The sequence below is a fragment of the Cetorhinus maximus genome, chromosome 3 (genome assembly GCF_964194155.1).
Source record: "Cetorhinus maximus chromosome 3, sCetMax3.hap1.1, whole genome shotgun sequence".
Classification (NCBI taxonomy): domain Eukaryota; kingdom Metazoa; phylum Chordata; class Chondrichthyes; order Lamniformes; family Cetorhinidae; genus Cetorhinus; species Cetorhinus maximus.
Window position 1 is genome coordinate 19,171,187 of NC_135881.1, and position 22,255 is coordinate 19,193,441.

The following is a 22,255-nucleotide window of genomic DNA, read 5'->3' on the forward strand; positions in this document are numbered from 1 at the left end:
GGAGTTGAGGCCAAAATGAGATCAGCCATGATCGTATTGAATGGCGGGGCAGGCTTGAGGGGCTGAATTGCCTATTCCTGCTCCTAGTTCTTAAGTTCAGGATGTTGATAGTAGGGGTTTCTGCAAGGGTAATGTCATTGAAAGTCAAGGGAAGATGATTAGATTCTGTCTTGTTGAAGATGGCTACTCTTGTTCTTGGAAGCTGAGATCACATGGGAGGAAAGAGCTACTGAAGTAACCTTGGTGTTGCTGTAATGCATCCAGTACATTTTACACACTGTAGCTACTAGACACCAGTGATGGATAGGGAGTTCAGTGGTCATTGCCACCTCAAAAAAAAGCTGTCCATTTAGTTGCACCTGGCAATAAACCTTGTTTATTCAACATTAAAGATGTACAACACTGTATACATATGATAATGCACAGAAGAAATGCAGGACAGCATTCAAAATATGATACAAGATGTGTTTTAATACGCTACATTTAGACTCAGTTCACATCAATTTTAGATTGAATCATTGTAATGGCACTTAAATTGCAACATTGTGATGTAAACTTCATCAACCCAGATCAAAAGGCTGGGAACTTAAAACTAGGACTGGTATGAGCCCTCTGCTCAAGCATTTGTAGATGAAAGTTGCTTATGGGAGGACATCTTTCTACTTCCCAGGTTTCAGCGAAGTATTCAGAGATACTGCACATTCCTGTCATACATACACCAGTTCACTTTCTATTACACAATCCTTACCATAGCGGAAGTACAGAATTCACTGACGTTACTGAATCACCACCAATGATTAATTTTTTTCTATGTTTTTTTTCTAGGGGGTAGAGGGAAAGAGGAAAGAGAACGCAAGATTCAAAGTCAACCAAGTAATTCAATTCAGTAGCCTATGCTGATCTAAAGCCCAGTCTCCATCATCAAGATCAGATTTTCAGGAAACATCTTCCACTGGAAATGTTATTTTGAGGTAATAACCTGCACAAGTATTTGATGTTGTGTGTAGATTTACCCACCTACAGGAGATACTTCAAATCTTCAGGGCTGGGTTGGGGCCCAATGCAAATTTCAATTTGCATCATATTTGTGTGAATTCGCTACACAATTCTTGAATGTCCATGTTTTAAAGTGCATTATTACTTTAATAAGGTTTTGCGACAAAATCAAGCGTTTCTTTTCATGCCCCAACAAATCCTCACAACAGCAAGTATCATTGTTTTCCTTTTCCCCTCTCCTCCTTTCAACAAAAGAATCTACAATATATCGATAGTGTCATTTTCATGCCTTTGTGCATTTACAAGGACAAAATGTTCCCCCCATCCTTGCAGCCATATGAAAACAATATAATTTACAAAAAAATTAAATGTGCAATCGTACAAACATAATTTTACATTTGCTTACACCGAAAAATATACCTTTCTCTGGCACGTTTTCCCTCAATAACTTCCTATTTACAGTACAGTACAGTTAACAGTTTTCTCACTGCATGCTCCTATTGAATTGGAGGATTAAGATGTACATGTCAGCAGATAAGTGCTGTAGCAGGTCCAAACTGATTTTGAAGTTTGAGATTTTTCATGACAATTCGCACAGTAGCGCTGGTTGGTTCCAACCCCAAGTCATGAAAAAGTTACCAACAAAATGAGATAAATAGCCACTTGAATCATTCTGGCTTTTAACACATTGTTTAAAAATATCTTTTAGGTACAGTTGCTAATAGTTTTTGCAAAATAAATTCTTTCAAAGTCTTAATTGCAACATTACAGCTGTATCTGTATAGCTATTCAGTGAGCAAGATCACCAATTTGGTTTCAGATATTGTCACTAATACTTATCAGATCCAGCTACAGTGTTTGATTAAACTGTTTCAGTTTCCTGATTTCACAATCTTGTGCCTTCTCTTCTCTGTTGTAGCCAGCGTTCACCTGGTCCTGAACAGAATAAGAAGCTTCGAAGAGTTCTTGTCAAGCAACTTCAATGCCCATTATAATCAGTCATTCTGTAATGCTTTCCTTTCTTATAGAACCTGTAAATTATAAAATGTAAGTTTTCATAAAGAGAAAAAAAAACTGTTGTTTAAAGAATTCGTTTTGTGCATTGTCTAAGTGCTGAAACATAATGCCTGTTTACTTAAACACATTAGAGCCAAAGAGTAGGGAGCCAGTTAGTAATCAAAACTCAGTGAAAGCTACATCTGTCTCTCTACGTCCTCTCCTCCTTTAAGAGGCTCCTTAAAAATCCACCTCTGAACAAGTTTCTGATCATTTCTACTAATATCTTCTTCTTTAGCCTTATGCCGCTGTGATGCAAGCGCATTGAGACATTTTTATTTATACACTAAAGGCACTATATGAATGAAAGTTGTTGCTGTTGCTCGTAACCCATCTTGTGTGCTAACAACAATGATGTACCCATGGTCATAGGAGAGCGAATCTGAATCCAATACCTCTAATTTATCTTCTCTTAACAGTTTAGAATTGCAAATTGTCTATTTACGGAATGTCAAAGATTGCCCATATTTGTACAAAAATAGCAGCGAATTAGAGATAATATGGGTTGCTGGCTGAGACCATGTCACTGATGACACAGCGTACACACGTTAAAGTCAACAAGAGTATTTTTCAGGGCCAGTGTGATTTAAGGAGGATAAAAAAAAAAACACAATTTTTTAGACAAGAAAGAATTGCAGGAAATGAAACATTATTCTAAAATTTTATAGGGCATTGGTTATATTTAAAGGAATTTAACAGACTGATTCATTTCATCCATAGTCTATGATTGGTCTATTCCCATCACAAGCTATTTTTTAATAAACAAAGTTCTATCCTATTTTTCCCTTGAAAAATAAAATATCTCTATAGCCTTCAAACTCCCCTCTAAACAGATATTGATCTGGTCCCTTTTTACTTTGTCAACTAACTAAGAATTGGCCATTTTCCTTTGGAATCTATCACACACTGCAATATTGTATAGGGGGCACAAAACCTTTTTTTTTTGCTCTCGTCCAATGTTAGATTGGTCTCGTGTTCTTTTTACCTTCACTCCACGTCCAATTCTACTAAACGTATAGCCAAGCTAACATGAATCAAACATTAAGACATGACGTCAATCTGGATGAAGTATTTCTAATTTGAAGATGAAATACTAAAATATTAAATGCACAATATTTTTTTAACCGTAGGGCTCCAGTGTTCAAACTCTAATTAATAAATTGTTTTACATGCTACCCAGATACAGACAGCTTTACTAAAACAAGACTTATAACAAATGGCTGCAGGACTATACTTGATGAATAAAGATATCAGAATAATTACAAAACTTTTGCAATGATAAGGCAGAAGGTAGTCCTATTCACTGCTATCAGGTAAGTGCTAAAGAGCAAATTTCACAACCTGTTGAATTCCTCTCACCGATTTTCATCAGAATAAAACTGAAATCATTAAGGGATTCACTAAAGAGGGGGCAAGAAGGCAATCTAAACACAAACATGGCATTCAGAATCAAACAGCTTTTACTGCTCATGCTTTGCTTCATACACTGTAGTACAACATCTGAATCACTACTCCACTCAGACGCATGCAATTTTTTTGTGCTTCCAAATTGATTCCATGCAAGCAGTAGTCTCACACCACATTTTGTGCCAGTGAAATGTGTTTCTTAACAATTGGGAAGTACCCTTGTCTAAGAAACTTTACGGTCACATCAGGGATATATTTAAATTATTGGAGGGGTGTACCCAAATCAGTGTTTCCCTGTATTTCTGATAGTTTTACTGGACATCTAGACTAGAGTCTGAATTTGCTCCAGATTAATAATGAGAAGTCACCTTTCAGCTCCTGCAAACATCAGCTTGCGACTGGCCAGAACTCCATCTGCTTTATTGGACCCTGAGTTTACGATATCCCATACATCCAACCGGTGACTAAAACCATTTTTAAAAAAAATTGCCACAACATCACTCAACCTTATGCCTAACACCCTATCATTAAAATCCTAAATCATACTTTTATTATCTTGTGGCTGTACTTCTACAATGTTCTCGATAGTCTTCTCGCTTCTGCCATGCATGAAGCGCAGGTTATCCAGAATCCAGTGGTCTTGGATGAAGAGCCATACCTTCCCTCATCAAACTCCATCAACTTCCCGTACTCTTTTATAAAAAGAAAAACGAAGATTCTTGTCTTAACCTTCAAATTCCCCCATGGTATCATTCTTTCCTGTCTCCATCTCATGTACCTGTGCATACTCTGGCCTCCAGCAATGGCAGATTCCCTGCCCTTTCACTACCTTGCCCCCACCTGCTGGAGTTCCCTCTTTCAGCAATTCAGCCCCATCACCTCCTCCCTGCCTTCAAAAAACATATGACCATACTTCTGCTCTGTCCTGATCCTCTACCTTTGGCCCACAGTGTCCAACTGCTCTGCAACTACGTGCCCTATTAAGTGCTTGACTGAGTGCGATATAAACGTACATTTTGTTAAATCACCAACATCATAATAAATTTGTCCAACACGTGGCAGAAATTCATGCTGTCTGGTGGTAGAAAAGACCATGGTACCCATTTGCAACTTCAGATTTGTGACTTGAGGGTGTTATCCACTTTCAGTTTAAGTTCACCAATCACCATGAGAGAATATACTTTCTCCAGTTATCCATTTAAAATGATCACAGTACACAGCTGGCAAAAAATAAATTGTACAGCTTCAAAAGCAGCTACGTATTCAGCCATACTGGCCATGCCAAAGGCTGTTTAGTCAGTCAGCAGATAGCAAAGGGGATTTCAGCAGCCAATGCTGATTCAGCAAGCTGAGTGGGTACAACATGCCAAGGTGTACCCTACCTGAGTGCCTAGAGGAAGGGGTCAGAGGTCAGACTCCAGGAGATTAGGAATATTGTGCATCTATACCTGCTGGGGTGAGAACAAGAGCCTGCAGAATGTCGGACAATGAGACGATTCCCACAATGCTTTCTTTCTCATCAACCACTACAAGCCGATGAACCTGAAAGGGAAAGAAAGATCAGATGGTAAAATGCACACCAAAAAAAACTATAGTTGATGTTGCATAACTCATCAGTTCCCATGACAACAGCCAAAAATGGCTCTTCAATAGAATTCAAGTTCCACTGAAAAATTAACTACAAAAGGTCTTAAATATATTTCACATTTTCAATAAATGGTCAACACATTCTTGTAAAGACATGATAGGTCAAGCAGAAGAGAGCTATGAGAATTTAATGGACTCTTATTGGTTAGGGCTGAAGGCATTTAAGAAGAAATAAATTCAACAATATCCAGCAACTCTCGTAAGTATCTAGACAATTACTGGCACATCTTAGCCGTCAACTATTAATTACTTCTATCATGCATGTATTCCTTATTTGGTTATGAATCACAATGCAGATAATTCAATGCATCCTAAAGATTTATATGTAAAATAAGTTAGACATGCGCATGGCTGTCAAAATAGATTGGCAGGAGGCTGGGAACATGACGGCAAATTCAGAGCAGGGAACGGGAGATGGAGAATTAGTCAGTGACTCAAAGACAGAAGCAGAACAGGTTAAAAAGTGCACAGCACAGGATTTTGGCAGTGTTAAAAGGAGGTGTATCTGTAAATGCAAGGAGTATAGCAAATAAAGCTGATGAGTTGAGGGCATAGATAGATAGATACGAGGCAGCATGATACCATCGCTATGACAGAAACTTGGTTTAAAGAGGGGCAATATCCCTGGATGTAGAGTTTTTGACAGGATAGAGAGGGAGATAAAAAGGTGGGGGTGCAATATTATTAGTTAAAGAAACAATTACAGCTGTGAGAAGGGATGATATAATAAATGAAGCATCAAATTAGGTCATATGGGTTGAGTTCAGAAATAAAAAGGGGGCAGCCACATTGCTAGAAGTGTACTATACACCCCCAAGTACTGGAAGGGAGTTAGTAGAGCAAATATATAGGCTAATTTTTGAGTGAAAAATCAATAGGATTGTAATTGTTGGAGGCTTCAACCACCCTAATATCAATTGGGGTATGAACAGTGTGAGGGAACAGAGGGCACAAAATTCTTGAACTGCATTCAAGAAAACTTTTTCAGCCAGCATGTAACAAGCCCAATGAGACGGGGCACAATTCTAGATTTAGACTTAGGAAATGAAGCTGGGCAAGTGGAAGTAGCAGCAGTGGGGGACCATTTTAGAGACAGTGACCATAATAGTGTTAGATTTAGCATAATTATGGAAGAGGACAAAGACAGAACAGGAGTACAAGTTCTAAATCGGGGGAAGAAAAATTTTACAAAGCTGAGAGGTGAACTGGCGAAAGTGGACTGGACACAGCTACTAGAAGGAAAAACAGTGTCAAATCAGTGGGAGGCATTCAAAAGCGAGATTCTACGGGCACAGTGTAGACATGCCACCATAAAGAAAAAGGGTGGTACTGCCAAATCTAAAGCCCCCTGGTTATCCAGAAGCATAGTGTAAGATAAAGCAGAAAAAGAGCTTATGACAGTCACATTAAAGCTTAATACTGCAGAAATCCTAGAGGAGTACAGAAAGTACAGGGATGAAGTAAAAAAGGAAATTAGGAAAGTAAAGAGAGGATACGAAAAAATATTGGCAGGTAAAATCAAAGAAATCCCAAAGATGTTTTACCAGTACATTAAGAGCAAGAGAATAACTAAGAAAAGAGTTGGGCCTGTCAGAGATGTACATAATAACTTAAGCATTGATGCAGAAGATGTGGGCAGGGTTCTCAATGAGTGCTTTGTCTCTGTCTTCACTAAGGAGACATTCTAGTTAAAGAGGAAGAGTGTGAGACATTAGAAACAATGAGCATAGTGAGAGAGGGAGTACTGGAGGGACTGACATCCTTGAAAGTGGATAAATCACCAGGCCCAAATGGGTTGTATCCAAGGTTCTTGAAGGAAGCCACGGAGGAAATAGCAATGCTCAGTAAATACAGGCAAGGTACCAGAGGATTGAAGGTCTGCGAAGGTTGTACCAATATTTAAAAAAGGTGCAAGGGATAGGCCAGAAAATTATACGCCAGTCAGTCTGACTTTGGTGGTGGGCAAATTATTGGAATCAATTCTGAGAGACGTGGTAAGTGGTCTCTTAAAAAGGCACAGATTGATCAGGGATAGTCAGAGTGGTTTTGTTAGGGGTAGATTGTGTCATACAAACTTCATAGAAGTTTTTGAGGAAGTAACAAGGAGAATTGATGAGGGTAGTGCAGTGGATGTTGTCTACATGGGTTTTAGTAAGGCATTTGACAAGGTCCCACATGGTAGACTGGTTAGAAAAATGAGATCCAATGGGATACAGGGGAAGGTGGCAAGTTGGATCCAAAATTGGTCAGCGACGGGAAACAAAGAGTAATAGTCGATGGATGTTTTTGAGAGTAGAAAGTGGTTTCCAGTGACATTCCACGGGGCTCAGTGTTGGGGCCCTTGCTGTTTGTTGTAAATATTAATGATTTGGACTTAAATGTGGTGGTGTGGTTGATAGTGAAAAGGATAGCTGTTGTCTCCAGAATATCAATGGTTTGGTTGTGTGGGTGGAAAAGTGACAAATGGAATTCAATCTAGAGAAATGCGAGGTAATGCATCTGGGGAGGGCAAACAAAGCTAGGGAATACTCAATAAATGGGAGGATATTGAGAGGGGTTGAGCAAGTGAGAGACCTTGGAATGCATGTCCATAGGTCCATGAAGGTGGCAGGACAGGTGGATAAGGTGGTAAAGAAAGCATGTGGAATGCTTCCTTTACTGGACGAGGTATTGAATACAAAAGCAGGGATGCAATGATGGAATTGTATAAAACACTGGGTAGGCCACAGCTGGAATTTTGTGTACAGTTCTGGTCACCATCTTAAGTGCATCGACAGGCAGAGGGATCTGGGTGTACAGGTCCACAGGTCACTGAAAGTGGCAACGCAGGTGGATAAGGTAGACAGGAAGGCATATGGCATGCTTGCCTTCATTGGCAGGGGTATTGAGTATAAAAGCTGGGAAGTCATACTGCAGCTGTATAGAACCTTGGTTAGGCCACACTTGGAATACTGCGTGCAATTCTGGTCACCACATTACCAGAAGGATATGGAGGCGTTGGAGAGGGTGCAGAGGAGGTTTACCAGGATGCTGCCTGGTCTGGAGGTTATTAGCTATGAGGAGAGGTTGGAGAAACTCGGATTATTCTCACTAGAGCGATGGAGATTGAGGGGTGACTTGATAGAAGTTTACAAAATTATGAGTGGCAGGGACAGAGTAGATAGTCAGAAGCTTTTTCTCAGGGTGGAAGAGTCAATTACTAGGGGACATAGATTTAAAGTGAGAGGAGAAAACTATAAAGGTGATGTGCGGGGCAAGTTTTTTACGCAGAGGGTAGTGAGTGTCTGGAATTCGCTGCCAGAGGAGGTGGTGGAAGCAGGACGATAGTGGTGTTTAAGAGTCAGCTTGACAAATACATGAATAGGATGGGAAGAGAGGGATACGGACCCCGGAAGTGCAAAATGTTTTAGTTGACAGGCAATATGATCGGCGCAGGCTTGGAGGGCCGAAGGGCCTGTTCCTGTGCTGTTCTTTTCTTTGTTCTTTGTTTTTTTTTGTTCACCACATTACAGGAAGGACATAATTGCTCTGGAGAGAGTGCAGAGGAGATTTATAAGAATATTGCCAGGGCTTGAAAATTGTAGCTATGAATACAAATTTGATAGGCTAGGGTTGTTTTTCTTGGAAAGGATGCGGCTGAGGGGTGACCTAATTGAGGTCTAGATAGGGTAGACAGGAAAGAACTGTTTCCTCTAGCTGATGGGTCAATTACCAGGGGGCATAGATTTAAAGGTGATTGGCAGAAGGATTAGAGAGGACACAAGGAAGAACTTTTTCACCCAGGGCAGTGGGCGTCTGGAATTCATTGTCTAAGTTGGTGGTTGAAACGCTCAACTCATTTAAAAGGTACCTGGATCTGCATCTGAAGTGCTGTAACCTGCAAGGCTATGGACCAGCTGCTGAAAAGCGGGATTAAAAATGAGCAGCTAGTTTCTTTTTTTTCTTTTTATGTCCGGCACAGAAACGATGGGCTGAACGTGTAACTTATCTATGTTTCTAAATTTAAACACCACCCACAATGGGACTGAAAACTGCAAGCCACAGCAGAGAGAGAGAAAACAAAATGTCTTAATTGATATGTCAACAAGATTATTTACCAAAAGTGTGAAAAATATCTTGTTTGATCAAGTGTTGTGTGGCAAAATGCAAGGTTTGTAACTATCTTGTCAACAACTGAAACCACAGTTGGAACAAATTTCCCACAGTCTGAGGGACTGAAAACAAAACAAGAAAACAAGTGAAGCTGATAAGATGAAATACACTATCAAAACATTTTTAATGTACTATACCATATGGGACCTGGAAAGACTTGCGTACGTTTTATATATTGTATAGAACTGTGGTTAGATCAGACTTGGAGTACGGAGCCAGATGAGGAAAGATCAGGTCAGGTGACCAAAAGCTTGGTCAAGGAAATAGGTTTGAAGGATTGTCTTAAAAGGGGGAAAGCAAGGAAGAGAGGCAGGGAGTTCTGGGAACTAAACTCCAGAGCTAGGGCTTAGGCAATTGGAGACACAGCCACCAATGGTGGGGCGATTAAAATCATGAGTGCTCAAGAGGCCAGAATTAGAGGAGTGCAGATATCTTAGAGCTGGATGAAATTACAGAGGTAAGGAGGGAACAAGGTGTAGTTGAGTCCAGTAGTACTGACTTAAGGTGAAGTGAGAGATTAACATAAAAGGGAGAAAGGAATAGAAGGAGATGTTAATGGAGCTAGATGAAGAAAAGTAGGAGGCGGCTCCTGAGCAGAATAAACACTAGCAGGACCTGTTGGGCTGAATAGCCTGTTCCTGTGCAGGAAGTACTATGCAATAAACGTGTATAAAACTTTACCCTACCTCGGCTTTGACTATTCTGTCCACTGTTGTCTCCAGTGCTTCTAGCCTGTGACACTTCACAACCCCTTCAAAATACTGTGAGCGGTGTCGCAGTGCCTGGGTTACAGTGATATCCAGATTATTGTAGGTCTTCTCAGCAGCAAGATTCTGAGCAGGGGAAAATAAACTTGGCTTAATATAAAATGCTTGAGCTCTTTAGATTTTAAGAAAGAAAGAAAATGCGCAAGACTTAATCTGATCATTATTTACACCTTCTCATTTTACTGGTTTTATTTTTTCTTAATTTGCTCAAAAACCCAGAGAGAAATCGGGTGACGTCAGCTGAAAGTAAAACAACTCAGTTCAAAACGTTAGTTATCCACAAACAGGGTTTTGGTCAAAAACATTTCACAAAGACAAAGTGCTTTTGAGATATCTTTTAAAAGATCCTTAACAGCACTGTGGGGTGTACCTACCTACACCACATGGACTGCAGCGGTTCAAGGAGGCAGCTCACTGCCACCTCCTCAAGGGGCAACTAGGGATGGGCAATAAACGCTGGCCCAGCCGGCGGAGCCCGCATCCCGAGAATGAATTTTTTAAAAGTTGTAATCCACAAAATATCATGCCAAAGGAGTTAATGTGCGCATTGGAACATGGGAAATGCTAATTATATTCAGAATGGCAGCATATAGCTGCTGCAGAAGGTATGTATTAAGAAATTTAATCTACAATGCATTATAAGTGAAAGCAGTTGTACTTACTATAACATCAAATTTGGAATAAATATCTACAACCTTCCCTGTAAAAGAAAAATAAATGAACTCAGACGATTGACTGAGAGGTGCCGTTTTTTGTGTAAAAACCCAAATCCGTTCCACTCTCCCTGAATGGATCAATGAGCCAACAGTTGCAGCACTTTTGAAGATGTTTGTGTTGCTCAAATGATCACCATTGTGTATATGAAGCCAATGATTATCTTAATAATGACTATAAGCAAATGCTAATTAACAAATATGTAGCTAGCTTTGCAGGGCAATAAAACTTAAGGATCAATTGTCTCAATACTTTTGTTGCATTTCTGGCACTGATCAGATTTATATGGGTGCTTTTTATTTAAAAAAAGTGTTGAGACACCCATAGCTTTTTCTTTCATATAAGGGATCATAGTTCAACAAACTGGTATGAGTTGAGTTTGAGTAAATCAGCCAAACATCTTATTTGGCTGTATTATCTTTGCTGCTGCAGCAGCTGGGCATAGAGGGGAAAGAGTCATTGATCTATTTTTAAAGGATAAATACAAATAGATGGCTGATGTCGAGCTAATGTCAGGTAAATATACACACACACACACATATATAGAGCAAAGCATTACAAAGAGAAAATATCACAAATAGTATTTTAGCAGTTATACGAAAGAACAATTTACATCTTAAGATATAATCTATAGATCTATGCTAATCTGATGATCAGTTGGTTTTAATGTTGTAGCGAACATATGCAATTATTGAAATTTAGCTCACCATAAGGTTAAATGATTTTTGTTCTACAGAAAAGGAACTGTTTTTCTTGATATAACTCCATAGAATTCTTTTCTTCAAAAATTCCTTCGACTAGAGTCTGGTAATTTCTTCTTGAAAATTTGGAGTCATGAAGTCAGAGAGCCATAGAGGACTATAGCACAGAAAAAGGCCCTTCTGCCCATCGAGTCTGCGCCGGTCAAACAAGTACCTAACTATTCTAATCCCATTTTCCAGCATTAGGCCCATAGTCTTGTATGCCATGGCATCGCAAGTGCACATCCAAATACTTCTTAAGTGTTACGAGGGTTTCTGCCTCTACCACCCTTTCAGGCTGTGAGTTCCAGATTCCCAACACCCCGGGTGAAAAAATTCTTCCTCACATCCCCTCCAAACCTCCTGCCCATTACCTTAAATCTATGCCCCCTGGTTAATGATCCCTTCACCAAGGGCAAAAGTTCCTTCCTGTCTACCCTATCTATGCCCCTCAATTTTATACACCTCAATTATGTACCTCCTCAATCTCCTCTGCTCCAGGGAAAATAACCTCAGTCTCTCCAATCTCTCCTCATAAGTAAAACTCTCCAGCCCAGGCAACATCCTGGTAAATCTCCTCTGCACTCTCTCTAGTGCAATCACATCCTTCCTATAATGCAGATTCCAGAACTGCACACAATACTCTAGCTGTGGCCTGACCAGCGTTTTATTAAGAACATGAATGGTACCAATATCACAGTTAGTTTCCCTGCTTTAAACAGAGGATATATTTGAAGTGGCATTAAGAGTGGAACGACAAGAACTCCTTAAAATCAATCCAAACATTGCGGATTGGGGCCACTTATGTCAGATTAAACTACAACATACTGCTCCGCGTGCTTCTTGAGGAAGGGGTTATCATGAAATGAGAGCTCAACTGGATCTCAACAGTTCAGCAAGTAAATTCATCATGTAGTGGACTGAGCAACTTGCCAAGGCACCTTCAACAGCACTTTGCAAACCTGTGATCTCTACCACCCAGAAGAATGAGGACAGCATGGAACATCATCATCTGCAAGTACCCCTCCAAGTCACACACCATCCGACTTGAAACGACAACAACATTCCCTCACTGTCACTGGGTCAAAATCCTGGAACACACTGTGGGAGGACCTGCACCAGATGGACTGCAGCAATTCAACAAGTGGCTCATACCACTTTCTCCTCAGGGCAATTAGGGATGAGCAATAAATGCTGGCCTCGTCAGCGATGCTCACATCCAATGAATAGATTAATAAAGAGAGACCAAGAAGGTCTTGAGCTCAATTCCTGGTCTATGCTCGGATACTACATAAGTTCTTAGGTATCTCTGCAAGAAACGGTCAGGGTTTCTGCTCCAGGTTACTGTCCAGTGGCTGCAAAGTATCCAAGTTTATGTCTGGTGAGGCCAAGATCAGCCTTGGCTATGTGGCTCAAATCCCAATTGAACAACTTGCTAACGCTGATTGTCTCAACGCATCTAAACAATTGTCACTTGGTTGGGATATTGATAGAAACTAAACATAGAGCGATGTAATGAAGTTACACAGGTCGATCAATTGTGAGCACATCACAGCCAAACCCAAATTTGTCCGCATTCAGTATCTACATGTGCACACATTTCCCATCAAGTGTCCCTCGAGTTAATCTTGAACAGCTATAAGGACAACTCTCCAAGTACGACCAATAAGATTGGCAAAAGGGCACTCTAAACTATGGCAGATACAAATGACATCCAGAGATGTAGTGCATACCACAGAATGAGGTATTGTTCAAAGAACACCACCTAAGACATAACTTGAAAACAGTGCATAATACAAACCAAAACTATGCAAAATTGCAACAAAATACAAAATCATTCAGTGTCTGAACAGAGAAGGGATGTTAACTTTATAGATGGAATCATTCATCAGAACCCAAGGAGTAGTGTTCATGTTAGCCATGGACACCAACATAAATTGCTTTAGTTCATTGTTTCCTTGATCATTGATAACACTATACGCCTGAATAAGCCAGAAGCACAAGAGTTGTACAAACCTGACTCATCCACAACCGGCAAGGCAGAAACCCTTCTTTCCACAAATATACTCAGCGCTTTAATAATAGGAGTGTTTGGATGGATAAAGGCAATATTAAGGTACGTTCCTATCCCAAGTTCCTCCAGTGTTTTCTTCATAAAGGCAGGCTTTGGCATCTCGGAGACCTATAGGACCACAAAAGGAAACTCATTTACCAACCACCAAATTCATATATTGATTTCTAGGTATTTACAAGTACTTCAATCCCCAATATTTCCACAGCTGAATCAGAGCAGATAGGACTACCATATGATTGTACAAGGCCTCATTGTTGATGCTCCTACTTTATTTTAAGTCAGGTACCTAAACTGATTTTTCAGTACAGAAAGGAGAAAGAGTCACCAGCTGAACTTCTGTGTTTGGCTTTTCACAGAGTCTTCAGTTTAATCTTGCAGTGGCAATTCTATTTCAGAAAATTAAGTTTAATGCTGGGCGTTTAAGAAGTGAAAGATTATAACTATTCAAGGAGGTGGCTCAGCAGCACCACCTTCTCGAGGACTAGTGCTGTGCAATAAATGCTGTCGCTGCCAATGACACAAACATCCTGAGAATGAATGCAACAATAAGAAAAACACACAGATCTGACTACGGGATTTTTAAAATCCCTACCCATGTAAGTCAGACAAAAAGAAAGCATTTTGCATAGTAACTTGTAGATGGTTGAATAAAGACCCAAGAAGGGATCAAAGGAGCAAATCACAAACTGGATTAGTTTAATCCTCTTTACCTCTTGAGAGGTTTGGCAGCAGGTCAAGTCACATTTGCAACTTTGGAGCACATCCACACTTTTTTGACTGTTACAGCAGACTGTGTACGCATAATGGTATTGTCACTGGATTTTTTCTTTTATTCATTCATGTGATGTGGGTGTTGCTGGCTAGGCCAAGCATTTATTGCCCATCCCTAATTGCCCTAGTTCAGGGGACATTTAAGAGCCAACCACATTGCTGTAGATCTGGAGTCACATGTAGGCCAGACCGGATAAGGATGGAAGATTTCCTTCCCTGAAGGACATTAGTGAACCAGATGGGTTTTTACAACATTTGACAATGGTTTCATGGTCATCGTTAGACTTTTATTTCCAGAATTTTTTATTATTGAATTAAAATTCCACCAAGTGCCATGGTGGGATTTGAACCTGGGTATTACCCTAGGGCATTAACAGAACCCTAGGTCTCTGGATTACTAGTCCAACAACAATAGAACTATGCCATCGCCTCCCCCAGGGTAATGCTCTTTGGGTCTGGGTTTGAATCCCACCATAGAGGATGGTGGAAATTGAATTCAATAAAAGTCTGGAATTAAACTCTAATGATGATCATGAAACCATTGTTGATTGTCGTAAAAACCCATCTGGTTCACTAATGTCCTTTAGGGAAGGAAATCCACCGTCCTCATTTGGCCTGGCCTACACGTGACTCCGGGTCTGCAGTAATGCGGTTGACTCTTAGCTGCCCTCTGAAACGGCCTAACAAGCAACTCAGTTGTATCACACTGCTAAAAGGTCAATAAAAAGGAATGAAACCATTCAGACCACCTGGCATCAACCTAGGCACCGGAAACGACAATGGCAAACCCATCCCTGTCGACCCTGCAAAGTCGTCCTTGCTAACACCTGGGAGCTTGTGCCAAAATTGGGAGAACTGCCTCACAGACGAGTCAAGCAACAACCTGACAGTCATATTCACGGAATCATGCCTTACAATGTCCCAGACACCACCATCACCATCCCTGGATATGTCCTGGCCCACTGGCAGGTCAGACCCCGCAGAGGTGGTGGCACAGTGATATACGGTCGGGAGGGAGTTGCCCTGGGAGTCCTCAACATCGACTCCGGACCCCATGAAGTCCCACAGCATCAAGTCAAACCTCCTACTGATTACGACTTACCGCCCTTCCTCCAGCTGATGAATCCGTACCCCTCCATGACGAACACCACTTGGAGGAAGTACCGAGTGTGGCAAGGGTGCAGAATGTACTCTGGGTGGAGGACTTCAATGCCCATCACCAGGAGTGGCTTGATAGCACCACAACAGACTGGGCTGGCTGAGTCCTAAAGGACATAGCTGCTGGACTATGGCAGGTGGCAAGGGAACCAACAAGAGGGAAAAGCATACTTGACCTCATCCTCACCAACCTGCCTGCCGCAGATGCATCTGCCATGACAGTATCGGTAGGAGTGACCACCGCACAGACCTTGAGGAGATGAAGTCCCTCCTTCAAATTGAGGATACCCTCCATCATGTTGTGTGGCATTACCACCGTGCTAAGTGGGATTGGTTTCAAACAGATATAGAAACTCGAGACTGGACATCCATGAGGCGCTGTGGGCCATCAGCAGCAGCATTGTACTCAAATACAATCTGTAACCTCATGGCCCAGAACATCTCCCCACTCTACCATTACACCAAGCCAAGGGATCAACCTCAGTTCAAAGAAGAGTGCAGGAGGGCATGCCAGGAGCAGCACCAGGCATACCCGAAAACGAGGTGTCAACCTGGTGAAGCTACAACACAGGGCTACTTGCATGCCAAACAGCCAAGCTGCAAGTGATAGGCAGAGCTAAGCGATTTGACAACCAACGGATAAGATCTAAGCTCTGCAGTCCTGCCACATCCAGTCGTGAATGGTGGTGGTGGACAATTAAAAAACTCACTCAAGGAGGAGGAGGCGGCTCCAAAAACATCCCCATCCTCAATGATGGGGGAGCCCAGCACATCAGTGCATTCGCAAAAGTCTTCTGCCAGAAGCACCGAGTGGATGATCCATCTTGGCTTCCTCCGGAGGTCCCCAACATCACAGAGGCCAGTTTTCAGCCAATTCGATTCACTCCACGTGATATCAAGAAACAGCTGAAGGCACTGGATACTGCAAAGTCTATGGGTCCTGACAATATTCCGGCAATTGTACTGAAGACTTGTGCTCCAGAATTTGCCACAACCAGAGCCAAACTGTTCCAGTATAGCTACAAAACTGGCATCTATCCGGCAATGTGGAAAATTGGCCAGGTTTGTCCTATACACAAAAAGCAGGACAATTCAACCAGGCTAATTACCACCCCATCAGTCTACTCTAAATCATCAGTAAATTAATGGAAGGGGTCATCAATAGTGCTATCAAGCGGCACTTGCTTAGCAATAACCTGCTCACTGATGCTCAGTTTGTGTTCTGCCAGTCACTCTGCTCCTGACCTCATTACAACCTTGGTTCAAACATGGACAAGAGAGCTGAACTCCAGAAGTGAGGTGAGAGTGACTGCCCTCGACATCAAGGTCACATTTGACAGGGTGTGGCATCAAGGAACCTTAGCAAAACTGGAGTCAAGGGGAATCCAGGAGAAAACTCTCTGCTGGTTCAAGTCATACCTAGCAGAAAGGGAGATGGTTGTGGTTGTTGGAGTTCAATCATCGCAGTTCCAGCACATCACTGCAGGAGTTCCTCAGGGTAGTGTCCAAGGCCCAAACATCTTACAGCTGCTTCAATGACCTTCCTTCCATCATAAGGTCAGAAGTGGGGATGTCCTCTGATGATTGCACTATGTTTAGCACCACTCGGACTGCCTCAGTATCTGAGGAGTCTCATGTCCAAATGCAGCAAGACCTGAACAGTATCCAGGCTTGGGCTGACAAGTGGCAAGTAACATTTGAGCCACAGAAGTGCCAGGCAGTGACCATGTCCAACAAGAGAGAATCCAACCATCGCCTCTTGACATTCAATAGCATTAGCATCACAGAATCTGCCACTATCAACATCCCAGAGGTTATCATTGACCCAGAAACTGAACTGGACTAGCCACATAAATACTGTGGCTACAACAGCAGTTCAGAGGCTCAGAATCCTGTGGTGAGTAACTCACCTCCCAACTTCCCAAAACCTGCCCACCATCTACAAGGCACAAGTCAGGAGTGTGATGGAATATTCCCCATTTGCCTGGATGAATGCAACTCCAACAACACTCAAGAAGCTTGACACCTTCCAGGGCAAAGCAGTCCGCTGGACTGGCACCACATCTACAAACATTCACTCCCTCCACCACCGCACAGTAGCAGCAGTGTCTACCATCTACAAGATGCACTGCAGAAACTCACCAAGGCTCCATTGACAGTACCATGGGTGTATTTACACCACAGGGACTGCAGTGGTTCAAGAAGGCAGCTCACCACCACATTCAAGGGAAATAAGGGATGAGCAATAAATGTTGGCCTACCCAGCGAAGCCCACATCCCTTAAAAAAGAACTTAAAAAAAATACAAGCAGCATCCGACTAGGGGATATGATAAGTTAGTGCCTTGGCCCAGAATTTGAGATGAACAGACTGTCTCAGCATGTCTATCAAAAACCATGCAAACAGCACCAGGAAATAGCACATCAAATATCTATTCTGGTGTTGGATTATGTATGGTGAAAAGCTGAAAATTAGTAGTGTGCTTGCTATGGAGAGATGTGATTAAAAGTTAGTAAATTTGTTGCAACAGTGAGGTACAAAAAAAAACAGTTTATCTGGAATTAATAATGCAACAGGCTCCAATCAACTTGGATCTAATGAATTCTGCCAGAGAAAAAAATCTAGGCACATTACAGAAGGTCTGACTTTTTAAATTCATTTTTTTAATGGGATATCACTGGCTAGGCCAATATTTATTGCCATCCCTAATTGCCCTTCTGAACTGCTGCAGTCCATGAGGTGTGGGTACACCCACAGTGCTGTTAGGAGGGAGTTCCAGGATTTTGACCCAGTGCCTGTGAAGGAACGGTGATATATTTCCAAGTCAGGATGGTGAGTTCCTTTGGGGGGGGGGGGGGGAAGAGAACATCCAGGTGGTGGTGTTCCCATGTATCTGCTACCCTTGTCCTTCTTGACAGTAGCTATCGGATTTGGAAGGTGCTATGACATGGGCCTTGTTGAGTTCCTGCGGTGCATCTTGTAGATGGTACTCGCTGCTGCCACTGTGCATCAGTGTTGGAGAGAGTGAATGTTTGTGGATGGGTGCCAATCAAGTGGGTTGCTTTGTCCGGATGGTGTCAAGCTTCTTGAGTGTTGTTGGAGCTGCACTCATCCAGGCAAGTAGAGTATTCCATCACACTCCAGACTTGTGGGTTGTAGATGGTTGACAAGCTTTGGGGAGTCAGGAGGTGAGTTACTCGTCACAGGATTCCTAGCCTCTGACCTGCTCTTGTAGCCACATATTTATATGGCTAGTCCAGTTCAGTATCTGAATTATAAGGGATGACGGTTTGATTCTCTCTTGTTGGAGATGGACATTATCTGGCACCTGTATGGCACGAACATTACCTGCCACTTTTCAGCCCAAGCCTGGATTTTGTCTAGGTCGTGCAGCATTTGGACATGGACTGCTTCAGTATTTGAGTCGTCGCGAATGGTGCTGACCATTGTGCAATCATCAGTGAACATCCCCGCTTCTGACTATACGATGAAGCAGCTGAAGATGGTTGGGCTGAGGACACTACCTTGAGGAACTCCTGCAGTGATGTCTTGGAACTGAGGTGACTGACCTCCGAAAACCACAACCATCTTCCTTTGTGCTAGGTATGACTCCAACCAGCGGAGAGTTTCCTCCATGATTCCCATTGACTCCAGTTTTGCTAGGGCTCCCTGATGCCACACTCGGTCAAATGCTGTCTTGATGTCAAGGGCAGTCACTCTCACCTTACCTCTGCAGTTTAGCTCTTTTGTCTACGTTTGCACCAAGGTCAGGAGCCAAGTGGCCCTTGTGGAACCAAAAATGAGCAGTGAGCAAGTTGTTTCTTAACAAGTGCCACTTGGTAGTGCTGTTGATGACCCCTTCCATCACTTAACTGATGAGAGTATATTGAGGGCTGTAATTGGCTGAGTTGGATTTGTCCTGATTCTTGTGTATAGGACATACTTGGGCAATTTTTCACATTGCTGGGTAGTTACCTGTGTTGTAGCTGTACTGGAACAGCTTGGTTAGGGGCGTGGCAACTTCTGGGGCACAAGTCTTCAGTACTATTGCCAAAAAACTGTCAAGGCCCATAGCTTTTGCAGTATCCACTGTCTTCAGCTGTTTCTTGATATCATGTGAAGTTAATTAAATTGCCTGCAGTCTGGCATCTGAGATGCTGGGGACCTCCAGATGTGGCTGAGATGGATTATCTACTCAGCAGTTCTGGCTGAAGATTGTTGCAAATGCTTCAGCCTTATCTTTTGCACTGATGTGCTGGGCTCCCCCATCATTGAGGATGGGGGTATTTGTGGAGTGTCCTCCTCCAATTATTTAAATGCCCACCACCTTTCACAACTGGATGTGGCAGGACTACAGAGCTTAGATCTTATCTGTTGGTTGTCGAATTGCTTAGCTCTGTCTATCACTTGCTACTTGTGCTGTTTAGCACACAAGTAGTCCTGTGTTATAGCTTCACCATGTTGACACCTCATTTTTAGGTATGCCTGGTGCTCCTCCTGGCATGCCCTCCTGCACTCTTTATTGAACCAGGGTTGATCCCTTGGCTTGGTGGTAATGGTAGAGTAGGGGATATGCCGGGACATGAGGTTAAAAATAGTGGTCGAGTATAATTCTGCTGCTACTGATGGCTCACAGCACCTCATGCATGCCCAGTCTTGAGTTGCTAGATCTGTTTGAAATCTATCTCATTTAGCACAGTGGTAGTGCCACACAACATGAGGATATCCTCAATGTGAAGGTGGGACTTCGTCTCCTCAAGGACTGTGCGGTGGTTACTCCTACCGATACTGTTATGGACAGAAGCATCTGCAGCAGGCAGGCTGGTGAGGAGGAGGTCAAGTATGTTTTTCCCTCTTGCGGTTCCCTCACCACCTGCCGAAGGCCCAATCTTGCAGCTATGTCCTTTAGGATTCGGGTAGCTTGGTCTGTACTGGTGCTACTGAGCCACTCTTGGTGATGTACATTGATGTTCTCCCACCCAGAGTGCATTCTGCACCCTTGGCACCCTCAGTACTTCCTCCAAGTGGTGTTCAACATGGAGGAGCACTGATTCATCAGCTGAGTGGGGTGGGGGTGTGGTACATGGTATTTAGGAGGTTTTCTTGACCATGTTTGACCTGATGCCATTTGACTTCATGGGGTCCGAAGTCGATGTTGAGGACTCCAAGGGCAATTCCATCCCCACTGTGTACCACTGTACTGTCACCTCTGCTGGGTCTGCCTGCCGGTGGGACAGGACATACCCAGGGATGGTGATAGTGGTATCTTGGATATTATCTGTAAGGTATGATTCTGAGAGTATGACTATGTCAGACTGTTACTTGACTAGTCCGAGAGACAGCTCTCCCGGTTTGGCACAAGCCCCCAGATGTTACTAAGGAGAACTTCGCAGGGTTGACAGGGCTGAGTTTGCTGTTGTCATATCCGGTGCCTTGGTAGATGCCAGACTGTCCATTAGGTTTAATTTCTTATTTACTTTTTTCTTTAGCAGTTGATACTTGTGTCTTGCTAGGTCATTTCAGAGAGCTTTTAAGAGTCAATCACATTGCTATGGATCTGGAGTGACATGTAGGCCATGCCAGGGAAGGACAGATTTCCTTCCCTCAGGGACATTACTGAACCAGATGGGTTTTTCCGACACTTGACAATGGTTTCATGGTCATCATTAGACTTTTAATCCAGATTTTTATTGGATTAAAATTCCACCATCTGCCCCGGTGGGATTCCGTCCCCAAAGCATTGCCTTGGGTGTCGGGATTACTAGCCCAATGGCAACATCACTACGCCATCACCCCCCTCACCTTTTGTTGAAAATCAAGAATGCACAGAAACATAGGTATGAATTTTCCTCTGCAGTAACCAGCTTTTTGGGCAAACCTAGGGCAACAACTTAGGAACATCCAGGAGTGACACCCAGCACCAGATACCTTGTCGCAAAAAAATTCCTCCAACCTTGCTTAGGCAGACATCTTTAGCTAGTGCACTCTCGCAATTACAGTAAATGAGTGTAGGTGGGAAATGTTCCCTTTCCCGTTCCTAAGGGCCACTGGCAGGAAGGAATGCCCGAGGGCATATAGCCTCTGTAGGGCCGATTAAGATTGCTCCATTGTCTAAGGCTAGTCAGGATCTGGAACCTTCTTAAAGGAAGTTCTTAAATGTCATAGCTTAAAAGATTTTACGGCCTTGTTTCAATATTTTAAAAAAGTTTTAATGGTTTCTTTTAAATGTTAAAAATGTGTGTAAGTATTTTTTAAAATCAAATTATTTCTACATCTTGTTTTTTTAAAAATGAGTATTGGGAACTGATGGGGTCTCCTTCAGACCTTGGCCTGCTATTTTTTCATTCATTCATGGGATGTGGGTGTTGCTGGCTTGGCCATCCCTAATTGCCCTCGAGGTGGTGGCGGTGAGCTACTTTTTGAACAGCTGCAGTCCAAATGGTGGAGGTACACACACAGTGCTGTTAGGGAGAGAGTTCCAAGATTTTGACCCAACGACTGTGAAGGAACAGTGATATATTTCCATGTCATGATGGTGAGTGGCTTGGAGGGAAACTTCCAGGTGGTGGTGTTCCATTTGTCTGCTGCCCTTGTCATTCTAGATGGTGGTGGTCATGGGTTTGAAAGGTGCTGCAGTGCATCTTGTAGATGGTACACACTGCTGCCACTGTGCGTCGGTGGTGGAGGCTGTGAATGTTTGTGGATGGGCTACCAATCAAATGGGCTGCTTTGTCCTGGATGGTGTCAAACTTCTTGACTGTTGTTGGAGCTGCA

General features: G+C 42.6%; 1 protein-coding gene across 6 annotated transcripts in view; it reads right to left on the reverse strand.

Moving 5' to 3' along the window:
* Positions 1-348: 348 nt before the first annotated feature.
* The window catches only part of LOC144676534 (5'-AMP-activated protein kinase subunit gamma-2-like), a 462,890-nt gene continuing 440,983 nt past the window's right edge, over positions 349-22,255 (reverse strand). For 5 of the 6 annotated variants that reach the window (XM_078536951.1, XM_078536934.1, XM_078536957.1 and 2 more), the window contains 5 exons: positions 13,496-13,661; positions 10,688-10,725; positions 9,945-10,091; positions 4,908-5,001; positions 349-2,027 (listed from right to left, as the gene is read on the reverse strand). In XM_078536951.1, the coding sequence (XP_078393077.1) occupies positions 1,996-2,027; positions 4,908-5,001; positions 9,945-10,091; positions 10,688-10,725; positions 13,496-13,661 (477 nt within the window). In that variant the 3' untranslated portion in view covers positions 349-1,995. Of the gene's footprint in view, positions 2,028-4,841; positions 5,002-9,944; positions 10,092-10,687; positions 10,726-13,495; positions 13,662-22,255 lie in introns of all 6 variants that reach the window. The other variant, XM_078536942.1, reaches the window with a different exon arrangement.